Source organism: Eumetopias jubatus, unplaced genomic scaffold (genome assembly GCF_037043125.1).
Source record: "Eumetopias jubatus isolate StellerSeaLion01/CBP00866 unplaced genomic scaffold, mEumJub1_p1.0 scaffold_1, whole genome shotgun sequence".
In the NCBI taxonomy this organism is placed as follows: Eukaryota; Metazoa; Chordata; class Mammalia; order Carnivora; family Otariidae; genus Eumetopias; species Eumetopias jubatus.
Window position 1 is genome coordinate 217,883,121 of NW_028274807.1, and position 12,807 is coordinate 217,895,927.

General features: G+C 64.7%; 2 protein-coding genes across 5 annotated transcripts; both read right to left on the reverse strand.

The window, feature by feature from the left end:
• Window positions 1-4,229: 4,229 nt before the first annotated feature.
• On the reverse strand, window positions 4,230-6,823 carry FAM174C (family with sequence similarity 174 member C). Its single transcript, XM_028126172.2, has 3 exons — window positions 6,505-6,823; window positions 5,296-5,412; window positions 4,230-4,618 (listed from the first exon to the last, which is right to left on the reverse strand). Coding segments are annotated over exons 1-3 (411 nt in total). The 5' UTR covers window positions 6,798-6,823; the 3' UTR covers window positions 4,230-4,617.
• Window positions 6,824-7,640: 817 nt separating this feature from the next.
• On the reverse strand, window positions 7,641-12,416 carry CIRBP (cold inducible RNA binding protein). Of its 4 annotated transcripts, XM_028126168.2 has the most exons (8): window positions 12,323-12,416; window positions 11,160-11,268; window positions 10,971-11,077; window positions 10,737-10,875; window positions 10,560-10,641; window positions 10,380-10,450; window positions 7,964-8,096; window positions 7,641-7,778 (listed from the first exon to the last, which is right to left on the reverse strand). In XM_028126168.2, exons 2-7 carry the CDS (start codon window positions 11,260-11,262, stop codon window positions 8,092-8,094), a joined length of 507 nt encoding a protein of 168 aa, XP_027981969.2. In that variant the 5' UTR covers window positions 11,263-11,268; window positions 12,323-12,416; the 3' UTR covers window positions 7,641-7,778; window positions 7,964-8,091. The 4 variants fall into 4 exon arrangements, with proteins under 4 accessions (XP_027981969.2, XP_027981968.2, XP_027981967.2 ...); XM_028126167.2 differs by lacking the exons at window positions 7,641-7,778; window positions 7,964-8,096 and adding an exon at window positions 9,207-9,980; XM_028126166.2 differs by lacking the exons at window positions 7,641-7,778; window positions 7,964-8,096 and having other exon boundaries at window positions 9,207-10,450.
• Window positions 12,417-12,807: the final 391 nt, after the last annotated feature.

Here is a 12,807-nt window from a genome sequence, read left to right on the forward strand (position 1 = left end):
CACCCCAGCCACATACCTCCGGTGTGGTGTTGGTGTACCCCACGTGTCCCGAGCTGCTTCTCCCCCTCCCCACTTCCCAACCTGCGCTCAGGCGGTACCCTCTCTCAGAGTCCTTCCCTTTTTCTTGCCATTAAAATTCAGCTCGGGGCGCCTGGGTGGCGCAGTCGTTAAGCGTCTGCCTTCGGCTCAGGTCATGGTCCCAGGGTCCTGGGATCGAGCCCCGCATCGGGCTCCCTGCTCGGCGGGAAGCCTGCTTCTCCCTCTCCCACTCCCCCTGCTTGTGTTCCCTCTCTCGCTGGGTCTCTCTCTGTCAAATAAATAAAATCTTTAAAAATAAAATAAAATAAAATAAAATCCTGCTCATCCACCAAGGCCTGTCCTTCCCTGTGCCCCCAGCAGCACCACGAGGTTCTCAGTCCTCTGCCCTCTGGGCAACTCAGCCTGTCTGTTCTGGCTTCTGGGCCTCGTCGTCTCACCTGACTACAGGTGCCCAAGGGCCAGGGTTGGCCCCAGGCTCTGCAGAGAAGGGTGGGAACCTGTCCACAGCCCATGGCCGGGGCAGGCCCAGGAGGCCCAGAGAGGCCCAGAACTGGCCCCGGGTCACCTGTCAGGGCCTTCAGATAGACCCTCCGGGTACCCCTGGAGTGAGGGCCTGGGGTTCCAGCAACACAGGCCGGCTCCGCCCAGGCTGCCGGGTCTGGCTCTTCGGAGAGCACCAGGGTGGTCGTTCCCAGTGGGGATCTCTTCCCGAGCACAGTATGGAAACAGGGCCACAAGCCCAGGGCGGCCAGCACGCCCAGTGCCGTGTCCTGCCCGACAAAGAGGGGCCTTCAGGAAGCTCGCTCCGTCCTCCGACTTGATGCGAACTCACAGCTGGGCCTGGGGTCTCTTCTGTCAGACGTCAGACCCAGCAGGACTTGGACCTGCAGGGGTGAGGGGAGCCAGGCAGGGCACCGCAGGCCGAGGGGACTGCTTCGGCGAAGGCCAGGCAACGGGCCTGCTCATTTGCATGCAGGGGCCACCAAGGCAAGAGCCGCTGCCGCCACCACCACCACCACCACGGCTGCCTGAGCGGATTTGAGCTGAAGCTCTGTTTTCCTTCTGTTCTTGTCTCTCTCTCAAGGTCAGAACCAGAGCAGGGACAGGAACAAAGGCATGCGTCCCCCATTCAACCTCTCTGCGCCCCGCTGGCCCGCTCCTGGAGGAGGGGCCCTGGGGAGGGGGGGCAGGGCAGCTCCCAGGCCTGGCCAGGCAAGGCAGGGGTGGGGGCACAGGAAGAACGGCAGCTGCTCCCGGGGACTCCTGCCCTGCTGGGGGCCACTGTGGGCACCTCAGAGGCCCTGTCCCCTCCCGGGGCTGGCGGCCACCCCAGCCTCCAGACACAGCCAGCGCACGGGTCAGCTGGGGCCAGGGGTCATTCTGGAGTAAGCTTCCTCTGGAGTCAAGAGTCAGAGATCAGGTTCCCTCTGGGGACAGGGGTCAGTCTTGGGTTCAAGGCTCAGGCAAGGTCAGAGGTCATTCAGGGTTGGCTGTCAGCCCCAGGCCCAGATCCAGAATAGGGTCTCTGATGGGGTCTGTCCCTGTCCACCCTGGTCTTGGGGGTCTGCCCCAGACTTGGGGAGGGTCTTGTCCAGGCCAGGCCCAGACTCGGCTCCTAGCCTGTGTCTAGCACCCCTGACCCCCACCACCTGCTGCCCACAGGGTGAGTCCCCGTGTTTTGGGATCAGTGTCTAGCACCCTTTCGCCTTCAAAGGCTGCAGCGCCAGGGAAGAAGCTGAAGCAAAGCGGGAGAAGTTTCTCAAAGAATAAATCAGACCCAGTCTGCCCCTGCTCTGGTTCTAGCGGTCGGGGCAAAGAGGGGGACCCACGTCAGAGCCAGAAGAGCCCCCCTCGGTTCCTGGGAAGACGCCTCACTTTGACCACGGCGAGGTGCCAGCAGCCCGGGTCAGCCTGAGGTGCCAGCTTCCACTTGCCCGTTTCCCGGATGGGGAACTGAGGCCGGGGTTGGGTCCTGTCTTAAGCTGCAGAGCAGGTCAGCCAGGAGCCAGACACCCGGCCCCCGGCGGAGCCCAGCGTGTGTGCTGCTGGTGATGGCGGGGACTCGAGGTGCCAGGAGGGGCCTGGAGGGCTCTGGCCGTGGGCCTGCGCACGCCCACCTGGCGGGGCAGGGGCCACCGGCGTGTGTTCATACCCATGCGCACGTGTGTCCCGTGTCGTGCACTGCGCCTGGGCGGGGGTGCGGGACGGCGAGGGAGGTGGGGACGCCCGAAGCCCCTCCCGCACCGTCCTCGTGCACACACGGCCCCGGAGCCGGCAGGCCCCTGGCGGGGCCTTTCATCTCCAGCTGACAGGCCCCTCTTCTGGCTTTTAGCCGCGGAGAACTTCCTGCTAATCGTGCATTAACCTTGGCAGGGGCTGCCAATTACTCAGCGCTCGTGGGGGGGGTGTGGGTGCGTGGTGACTGCTGCTGACAGGCCAAGGGCCGGGAAGCTGGCGGGGCACCCCACCCTCCCCTACTGGGGTGGGCACGCGGTGGCTGGGCTTGGCAGGGGGGACATGCAGTGTGTTCCCAGCTCCGGATAGGAGAACGCAGGGTCTCTCCTGACCTCATTAGAGTCATTAATGTGCCTTTTGAAGCTCGGAAAATCGCTCAGAGCTGTGGGAAAGGGGCTCCGATCACAGGGCGGGGGAGCTGGGGACGGTGTCTGCATGCCTGTTAAAAGCGTGTCCCAGTGGGTCTGATACAGAGACGGAGACACAGAAGGACAGACGGAAAGGAAGAACTGAGAGAGGCCGTGCGAATGGAGAGATGCAGACAAGCAGGCAGGCGGAGGGTCAGGGTCAGAGAAAGACCCACGAGCACTAAAACAGAGACCCACGGTGGGAACGGACGGAGCAGGGTCTGTGACATCTCCGGGCCTCCCAGGGACGCTGGCTGCGCTTCTCTGACCTTCCCGCTGGACCCTCAGTGCAAGACCCTCCCAAAGAACAGGGTGTGAGGAGCAGTCGGGGAGGACTTCCTGGAGGCAACACCTGGCCATCAGGGGAGAAAGGGGAAATGTGAGCAGACTTGGGGTGGGGAGGAGGCCAACTGAGATGCCCAGGGAAGCAGACTAGGAACCAGCGCAGAAGACCCCAGCTGGAGAGGGGCGGGACCAGCTCCCCATGCTGGAGACCACCTCTCTGCCCCCCAGCAGCAGAGTGGACACGGTAGGAAGCTCAGCCGGCCTGGGAGGTGGACAGGCCCACGGGGCTGCCGGATCCCGATCGGTCCATGCCACCACGGACATGGGGACAAGGTGGGGCTCAGGATGAGGCACGAGAAACGGAGGCCCCAGCTGGGCCTACTTCCCTGAGTTTGGCTCTGGGGCACAGGACAGGCCACACCTCCCTCCAGGCCCCCCGCAGGCAGGCAAGGGAAGAGGCTGGGTGGCACAAGGCTGCCACCTGGTGGCAGCGCTGCCCAATGACATGGCTGTGATGCACCCGCCCAGCAGCCAGCCTCGGGAGACCTCAGGCTGGGCGGCCACTGGCCAGCCCATCCCCTCTGACTCTCTAGGATCAAACTGACAGAGGGTTGGGGGTGTCAGGCCAGAACTGGAACCTGCCCAGAAGCCGCAGCTCACAAGGGAAACCAGGCCCACAGAGAAGCCACCAAACTCCTCACTGAGGATGCCTGCGCAGGTGCCTGATGGGGAAAGGGCACGGTGGGCACGGGGGTCCCAAGGCCGCAGGGAGCTCCAGCCCCCCTACACCTCTGCCCCGGGGCTCCTTGGGAAACACTCCCAGAGGTGCCTGAGGTGCGAGCAAGGTCAGGCGGGGTACCAGAGGGCATGGCCCTGGAGAGGCTCCAGGTTTAACAGCACAGAGGAGGGAGCCCTTGAATGAGGGTCTGACCTACAAACAGAGTTCTCTCCAGGCCCTTGCCCAATGACTAGCAAGACCTTTACCCAGGCAGGTGAGGGCAGGTCTCCCCCAGGTCCCCTCCCCTGGGTGACTCATCAGCAGACCCCCGAGACAGCTAGGTGCAAGCCCGAAGAAGCCCAGCTTGGACAGCTAGGTGCAAGCCCGAAGAAGCCCAGCTTGGACAGCTAGGCGCAAGCCCGAAGAAGCCCAGCTTGGTCACAGATGGGAGAACCGAGGCCCAATGGAGCCCTGGTCGAAACTGCACCCCCCGACACCCGTGCACTGGCTACAGGGTTGGGCCTCATGAGGAGGAGAGCGCCAGGTACACATCCACAGCTGCCTTTATTGTCCCCAGCCCAGCGGGAAGATGCTCCCAGACAGGGCCCTCACCCCCGCGCCCGCCCACCGGGCTTTAGCTCAGCCGCCTCGCCCCCAGAGCCGGCTGAGTGGCACCGGTCCCAGTCCCGCCATTTTCCAAGGCCTGCGGGAGGCTTCCGGGGCCGCTGGCTTCCACCCAGCATCCTGCACGGTCCTGTCTGGGTCAAGGGCCGAGGTGGCGTCGGGCTGAGAAGCAGGCGAGGCAGGACCCACAGGAGCTCTCAAAGTCCAGGCCGGAAGGAGGACCAGTGAGTGCACCAGACACTGGGAGCAGGTTCTGTCTCCTGCCCTCTTCCCAGGGCTTCTGGAAACGCCGCCTGCCTGACCCGAGCATCTGGAGGGGAAGGGCAGGGGGTGAGCCCACACTGTGCCTGGGGCCCACCCTGTAAGTGACAAGCAGAGGCCTTACCCGTCCAGCCCCTCCACGGTGCTCCACCAAGCTCCACCTCCCCCAGCTGCTGGGCCCTACCAGACGGCCCACCTGAGGAGGAGAGGTCCCCCAGCCAGAGGGGATCCCAGATCCCACCAATGCCTCTCCTAGGGGCCTGGAAAATCACAACTGTCCCCTGGCCCCTTGGCCACACCCCCCGCCCCCAAGACACTCAGGGGGGTGGGCAGGCCTTCACTCCTGCTCCAGCCCTGTTGTGGGCTCTGTGCCCAGTGGCCCCGGATACTCCTCCAGGGCCTGGGGCCACAAGGCCACCCCTGACCCAGGCTCTCGGCACCCCCCACCACTGATTCTCCACCTCGGACACTGATCTCGGCCTTCAGGGTCCGAGGACAGCAAGCACCCACTGGTTCAAGCGCCGCAGCCTGGGCCAGCCTTGGAGAAATGCCTGATGGAAGCCAGGAGCGGGTGAGTCCTGCTCCCGGGCCACAGAGATGCCAACTGCAAGGCCAGCACCAGGATCACGGCGATGGCCTCACCCGCTGGCAGCCCCCGACTCTCCGACCTGGCCCACCCCCAGGGTCGAGACAAGAGCCCCTGGAATTTGGGGGGGGCTGCCCTACCATCTCAGAGTCCGGGTCTCAAAGACGATCTCCTCGTCACTGTCCAACGACGCCATCTCCGTAGCGTCATCGGTGTTGGCCAGAAGGCCGTACCTCCTCCGCTGTGGCTTCTTCAACCTACAAGCAGGCCAGGCAAGCTCAGCAGCCGCGCGGCAGTGCGTCCAGGAGGAGGGGTGCCTGACCCCCTGCCCTGCTTCCCGCCTTCCCTGTGACCAGCCTCCTCGGCCAGACCCTCCTCAAAGCCTTGCTACCAAGCTTCCTAGTCTGTGTGTTTCCTTTGTGTCCTACCAAACAGTGACTCTTCATGGTTCTGATGGTCCTCATGGCTCAGACAGAAGCCCCGCTCCCGACCCTCTGCCGAGGCAGCTCAGGGAGAAGCCCCGCTCCCGACCCCCGGCCAGGGGCGGCTCAGACAGAAGCCCCGCTCCCGACCCCCGGCCAGGGGCGGCTCAGGGAGAAGCCCCGCTCCCGACCCCCGGCCAGGGGCGGCTCAGACAGAAGCCCCGCTCCCGACCCTCTGCCGAGGCAGCTCAGACAGAAGCCCCGCTCCCGACCCTCTGCCAGGGGCGGCTCAGACAGAAGCCCCGCTCCCGACCCCCGGCCAGGGGCAGCTCAGACAGAAGCCCCGCTCCCGACCCCCGGCCAGGGGCGGCTCAGACAGAAGCCCCGCTCCCGACCCTCTGCCGAGGCAGCTCAGACAGAAGCCCCGCTCCCGACCCTCTGCCAGGGGCGGCTCAGACAGAAGCCCCGCTCCCGACCCCCGGCCAGGGGCAGGGAAGGGAGACGGCCCCGCTGAGGCGTCGGGAGCAGCGAGTGCTGGGGGCGCGGTCACCGGAGCACCGGGAGGGGCCGTCTGGAGTGTCCGGGCACGCTCGGTGCCGCGCGCAAAGGCCCCCGGGAGGACGGCCCGGCGGGAAAGCGCCTGCGGAGGGCCCACCGGCAGGCCCGAGCAGCCGAGCGCGCCCGGCGCTGGGGTGACGCAGAGAGGCCTGCGCGGCCAGCCGCACGCGACCAGGGAAGCGGACCGGGCGGCGGCGGGCCGCGATCGCTCCTGACGCCGCCGCGCAGGCAGCCGCGCCCCGGAGACGCGCCCCGCCCCCGTGACGCCCGCGCCGCGCCGGGGGCGGGGCTTCGCACCGACACGTGAGGCGCCAGGCGCACGACGACTGGCCGCTCCCGGACGGCGGGGGCGGCGCGCGCCAGACGCACCTGAACGCCCGGATGAGGAAGTAGAGCGCGGCCAGGCCGCTGAGGCCCGTGAGCACGTAGAAGGAACGCAGCAGCTGCAAGCCCGGCGAGCCCGGCGGCCGCGAGTACGTGCTGTTGTGCGGCGGGCCCGGCTGGCTCCCGTTCGTCACGGCCGGCGTTGGCGACAGCGTGGCCTGCACGGGGCGCGACGACGGGGGCACGGCGTCCTGGGCTCCGCACAGCAGCGCCCACAGCAGCAGCGCCCGCAACAGCAGCAGCAGGAGCGGCGGCGGCGGCGGCACGCGCGGCCCCATGGCCCGGCGGAAGCGGTGGCTGCGCCCCGCCTCCGCGAGCAGTTGTCACTCACGGGCGCGGGGGCGGCCTCGGCCAATGGCCTGCGGGGGCGGGGCCGGCAGACGCCCCGCCCCCTCGCGGGTCCCCTGGCGCCCCTGGGGCTTCCCGCCCCGCCCGAGCCCGAGCCCGAGCCCGACTCCCACACGCAAACGCCTCCTCCCTGGGAAAGTGACTCCCGGATCGCACGGTGGGGGCCAAGACCGCCGGGCGCAGTGCTCCCCAGACGCCCCGTACCAGCCAGGGCCCCGGGAACCGCAGCCGTTCTCCCGGGGGGTGGGGGGGGGGGGGCCGGAGCGGGAGGGCAGGCATCTGGCTCTGGGCAGGGGGCCGCCCCCCACCGGCGGGAGGGCCGCAAACTGCGCTCACGGGGCTCTGGGCTCCCTGCCACCATCCTCCCCAGCCTCCTGGGAGTTGAGGTGAGCAGCCCGGGGCCTAAGGCAGCCCGACCAGGCGTCAGCCCCAGTGCTCTGCACGCCGAGACCGGGGCAGGAGGCAACGAGCCCAGGAGGCGAGCTCGGCCCTGCAGGCCACACGAGCTGGGAGGCTCCAGGGGTCACTCTACCAAGACCCTGGGAGAGAGGTGCCTGCCTCAGATGAGGGGGCCCAGGGCGTACCAGCACTGGGCAGCCTGACTGCCCTCAGAACCCACGAGAACTGCGCAAGGACACAACCAAGGGACCAGGTGGTGTTTCCGGCTTGGGCCCTGAGCAAAGGCCAGAAGAGGGTTTCTCTAGCACAATCCCTCCCCACTCAGGCCCCACGGCGGAACCCCAAGCCAAACTCAGATTTCTGTGTGGACACACCAGTCCTTTATTCAAATCCGACGTCCATGTCCCGCTACTGCTGACAGCGAGTCCTAGCTGTGGTGCAAGCTGCCACACACCTGGTCCTCCCGGAGCAACGTGACCCCCGGCACCTCAGCCTCCCCAGTGATGCACCTGCTGGAAAACAAGCAGCAGGAGAGATAGAGAGGGGTCCAGCAGGAAGCCCACAGAACACTGCCCCCCCCCCCCGCTGGGGTCAGTGGGGCAGGAGACCAGGAAAGGAGAACCCACTGGATGGGGATGGGCCGGGCACAGCCAGGGCCAAAGGGCTGCCCTCTTCCCCAACGTAAAATAGCACTTACAGGTAACATGGTGTGAGGCCAGGTAGCCGTGCCTCTGGCTCTTGCTTCCAGGTGAATGCCCTCCTGGGACAGTGACCCCAGGTCATCGCTGCTCTCTGGCCACCCTTCCAAGTCACACTGGCTTCCCTTCAACCTGCCAAAGCAAAGAAGCGTTATGCCCAGCGTCCTGGCCACAGCTGGCATCTGCCCCCCACCCCCCGCCCACCGAAACCCTCCACAGCTCCTAGGAGGGTCTCAAGCTAGTCATCGGGGCCATCCTGGCTGAGGCCCCGTCACAGGCTGGTGTGCCCTGGGTGGGCCTGCGCCTTTCAGATGGGCCAGGCCACGTTCCACCCTTAAGCAGAGCCAGCTACCCAATTGGGATGGAGCTGCTTAGAGAACAGTGTGGGGCTCTGGGAAAAACTCATGGCGGCAACAGACATCAGAGAAAGCTAGTTAGGAGCCTGAGGTAAGGAGGTCTGGAAAAGACTGTCAATTGATGAACAAAAATTCGGTGGTCTCCAATCCTGCTTATGGATCAAACCTACTCTGGAGGTATGACTGCCCGGGCCACTCGCCTGGCTGCAGGCGGGGAAGGGCCAACGGCCGAGGTCTGACTTTAGTGCTAATTTAAAAAAAAAAAAAAAAAAAGAAAAGAAAAATGGAAAAGGAAAAACAGTCAAAGGAACATTCCCCAGGTACATAACTTTTACTTTCAAATGAGCTCTTGACAAGAGGAGGGATGCGGACACGAGCAAAAGGAGTTACCTCGAATTACAGGGCTACTTCCACATATGAGCTAGCCAAGGGAGCAGCTTGCGTCTCAGAGGGTTCTGTTGGGCGCACAACACTTCTGTCCTCCGAGGGGCTGCAGCTTCCATAGGCTAGCGGTGAAAGCTCAGAACTTGTAAAGCAACAGCAGAGCTAGCTAACAAGCCGGTCAGTCTGTGGTCGCCCAGGGACGCTACCTGCTGTCCACTCTCTGGCCTACCGCTACACTAAGGCGGTCCGGGTTGGCGTCATGTGCCCAAGTGTCCACCGTACCTGCTAAGCTGCCCACCCCATCACCCACCTTCTCACCTAAACCGGGACCCATGGCAGTCAGCTGTCACAAGGGGCCCTGCAAGCCTTCCCTGTCTAGCTCTCCAAGGGCCTCAGGCAGGGCTGGCAGACCTCCTTCTCAAACTGCTCTGCTCAGTTCCAACTGCCTTGAACCGGCAGCAGGGAGTGTGTTGTGCAATGAAGGGAAATTGTCAGAGCAAGGTTCATTTCAGACGGTCTTTTAATCGGCTTCGTAAAGCCAAAGAAAACTGCGTACAAGAATTCCTTAACCACTTCAAATACAACATCAATGGGATATGCATACGTCTTCCAGTAAAAAAGGACAATATAAATAAACATTTTCAAGAACCTCTCGAGGGGACGTCTGCAAGTCTACTGTGGGTCATACATAGCACAGAAGGGCCGTACAGGCCAGGCCCAGGGCAGCCAGAGCACCTCTGCTACTGCCCCAGGATGGGTCCTACCAGCTACACTCAGAAACATTACACAGAGTTGGAAAAAAGCCACAGCTTGCTCAGCTTCCGACAAAAAGCGGATTCAGAGTCCGTTCAATCTTAAGAGAAGTTAATCGGGGCACCCAACTTCACGGGCCTGACCCCACTAAAAAGAGAAACAAAAAAGGCAACACAACCAAAACCGAAACCCACACAACCCCCAATGATTTCCTAAAAAACTTATGGCTCATGGTAAAAAGAAAAAAAAAAAAAATTCTGAAGTGCTTTTCAAAACGTTTTTAAAACCCTTAAAAACGGACAGCGCTTCCTTAAAAAGAAAACTCTAGTAATGAGGCCATCTGGGGGTCAGAAGCAGTCAGGCTGTGTTTGACAAGATCAGAACGGATAAGACTACAAAAGTGGGGTACAAGGAGGTGTGTTCACTACACATTAACGATTCAGCGAAGCTCCCAAAATCTTTAAATATACAGCCATTGGAAGGACGATCTTGAGCAGGAAGGATTTTTACTCGTTGTGTGTAGCTGAGAACAAGAAGCAGGGACAGTGTAAAGGCACTGAAGCACGCAACAAGACGCAGCATTCCACTCCCGGGTCCAGACCTGGAGGGCTCGGCCCTGCAGCCTCGGGAGTCACCAACCCCCCCCACAGCTGAGGGCAGGGCTGCAGGGCCAGGCGGCCGCACATGCACGGATGCTGCCTGCTCGGGGGGCCCTCACTCTCCCTTTCCTTCTTAGTCAGTCTGCTTTTGCCTTTACGTTTTGGAGTAGAAATGGCTGCTGGCACAGAGACCGAGAGCGCAGTCTTGTCCCTTACGGGCAAGCACGGTGACAAAGTCTGAGTGTCGCTCGCAGAGGGCGCCAAGCCTTACTGAGCTCCCGCCGCAGGCCCCGGCAGCATGGTGCCCTCGGAGCGGGACTTACCGTAACTGTCGTAGCTGTCTCTGTAGGACCCACCCGAGCTCCGGTCACCATAGCCGCCACCTTGACTCCGGCTGCAAGAAAGACACTTCAGGCTACTCACGCCACCTGCAGCAGCGCTGCCCTGCACCAGCATCCGGAAAGAAGCCTCCCACACACCCTGGGCAAGACCTCAGCCGTCACCTGCTGTAGTAGTCTCTGGAGCCTCCATAACCCCCACTCCTGGACTCAAACCGGCTCCCCCCATAGCCTCGATCCCCTCCTCCTGCAGACAGAGACAAGAAAAGCTGAGCACCATCGCCTACCAGCAGTGTCCCCGCTGTGTTCCCGACGGCCTCAGGCCTTGAGCGTAGCACTTACCTCTGGAGAACCCACGGCCCCGGCCTCGGCCTCCTCGGAAGAAGCCCCGGCCCCCAGCGGAGCCACCTCGATACCCACGGGATCGGTTGTCAGATGACTTGCCAGCCTGGTCTACTCGGATCTGTCGCCCGTCCACAGACTGGAAACCAGAAACGTGCACGGGTTAGCCTCTGTGCTTCCCCACCCTCTCTGCAAACCCAGACCTCCTGCACCCCCAGAGCAGCAGCCGCTCACCTTCCCATTCATGGCCATCATGGCGTCCTTGGCATCGTCAATGTTCTCAAAGGTGACAAACCCAAAGCCTCGTGATCGCTGGGTCTCCCTGTCTTTCACGACAACCACTGTACAGGAGAGATCTAGAGTCTGCACTCAGCCCTCCCCACAGGCAGCCCTGCTCGGCCACCAGCCCAGCTCCAGCCTCACCTTCAGAGATCTGTCCGTATTTTGAGAAGACCTGCTCCAGCGACTGCTCATTGGTATCAAAACTCAGCCCTCCGACGAAAAGCTTGCCTTCGTCTGATGACATGGCGGCCTGTGGCAAACGCTGTTGAAATCCTCACTGAGATCCTCCAGGGACTCCACCGCACCCCCCCCCTTATACAAACGACACCGGCTTGGGGGGTGAACGCCGGAACGCCCTGTCCGCCCACCTCCCATCCACCCCTGGGGCTGCGAAGTTCAAGGAGACCCTCCCGCTTGCCCGCCCCGGAGCCCTTGCCCTACTCTGTGCAGAGCCCGCCCCCCCAGACTGGGACGGCCGGGGCCGCACCCCGGCTCCGCAGCGCTCCTCAGGGCCGCCCCGGCCGTGGGACCCCACAGCTGCAACCAGGCGGGACACCCGAAGAAGGCGTCGGCCTCCATCGTGCCCGGCTGAGCGCACCTCGGGGCTCCCCCTTGTGAGCAGGAACCCAACTCCCAGCCTGGCCATCGGGGCGGGGAGTGGCAAAGTGCTTGGTCCACTGTGGGGCGCCCGTGAGGGCTGGGGGGCTGGGCACTGGGCGCGGGGAGGCGGGGCGGGGCCTCCACGTGCAGCCTGACATGTGGGGCTGGTGCCAGCTTGAGCCGACTCTTTACGGGCTGGGAGAAACCCCGCCAGGTAGCTCCGGACACACAAGCCAGAACGCGCGGCGGACCGCGCTTCTCGGACCCTAACTTGCGGAACTGGGAGGGCGCCGGAACTGCGCTGCCCTCGCGCGACTCCTGCGGGAGACCCGGAGCGGCGGCCCTGGCCACGCAGCGTGGCCCCGCCCACCGCCGCGCGCATGCGCCCCGCGCACGCCCTGCGCCACTCCATCCGGGCACCCGGCACTCCCGCCATTTCGCTGGGCGCAGCCTCGCGCTCGCGGCCGCCATTTTGCGGTGGCGTCCCGCTCGCGGAGGGCCAGGCCCGAGGGAAAGACGCCCTCCGGCCACAGCTTGGCCCGGTGTCCCGCTGCCCATCGCCGCCGGCGGGGCGGACTCCACCCCGGGCCCGCCCCGGCGCCGCCCCCGCCCAGGGGCGTGCCGCCGCCGTCCCGCCTCCTCCGGCCGGCCGCAGGCCGCTCGCCGCCCCGGGCCCGTGGAGCCGGCGCCGCCAGGGCCCTCACCACTGAGTCGGGAAGGTCCCTGACGCAGGCGGGAACAAGGCGCAGCACAACGAGCCAAGCCTCCTAACGCGCGAGTGAGGGGGGGGACGCCGAGCGCCCGGCCTTAAGTACGCCGCCGCGGGTTCCCGCCCCTCGCCCCGCGCCAGCCAATCCGAGGGCTCGGGAGCCGCAGCCGCACCTCATATTCATGAGGCGGGGGCTGGGCCGGCCCCGGCCCCGCCCCCTCCCGTGCGCGCGGTCTCCGGGCGCGATAATTGGCGAGGACGCTCCTCGTCCGCAGTCCCCCGCCCGCGGCCTGGAGGCGGGGCCAGCGCGCGGCGGGGCGGGGCTGACCCACTTCCGCATGCCCGCCCCCACCCCTCCTCCCGGCCTGTGGCGGTTAACAAAGGGGCCTCTGGAGGCCGAGGGCCCAAACTTCCAGGGGATCTCCTGGTGTGGCTCGAACTCAAGACTTGTGCTCTGCTCCAGCAGTCGCCGCCAGTGCA

Excerpts from the sequence above, each read along its gene's own strand:
- CIRBP (XM_028126166.2), bottom strand. The coding sequence starts at position 11,262 with ATGTCATCAGACGAAGGCAAGCTTTTCGTCGGAGGGCTGAGTTTTGAT. Across the intron at positions 11,078-11,159 it reads ATACGGACAGATCTCTGAAG|TGGTTGTCGTGAAAGACAGG; the intron begins GTGAGGCTGGAG and ends TCTCCTGTACAG. Across the intron at positions 10,876-10,970 it reads TGATGGCCATGAATGGGAAG|TCTGTGGACGGGCGACAGAT; the intron begins GTGAGCGGCTGC and ends TCTGGTTTCCAG.
- FAM174C (XM_028126172.2), bottom strand. The coding sequence starts at position 6,797 with ATGGGGCCGCGCGTGCCGCCGCCGCCGCCGCTCCTGCTGCTGCTGTTG. Across the intron at positions 5,413-6,504 it reads TTCCTCATCCGGGCGTTCAG|GTTGAAGAAGCCACAGCGGA; the intron begins GTGCGTCTGGCG and ends GCCTGCTTGTAG.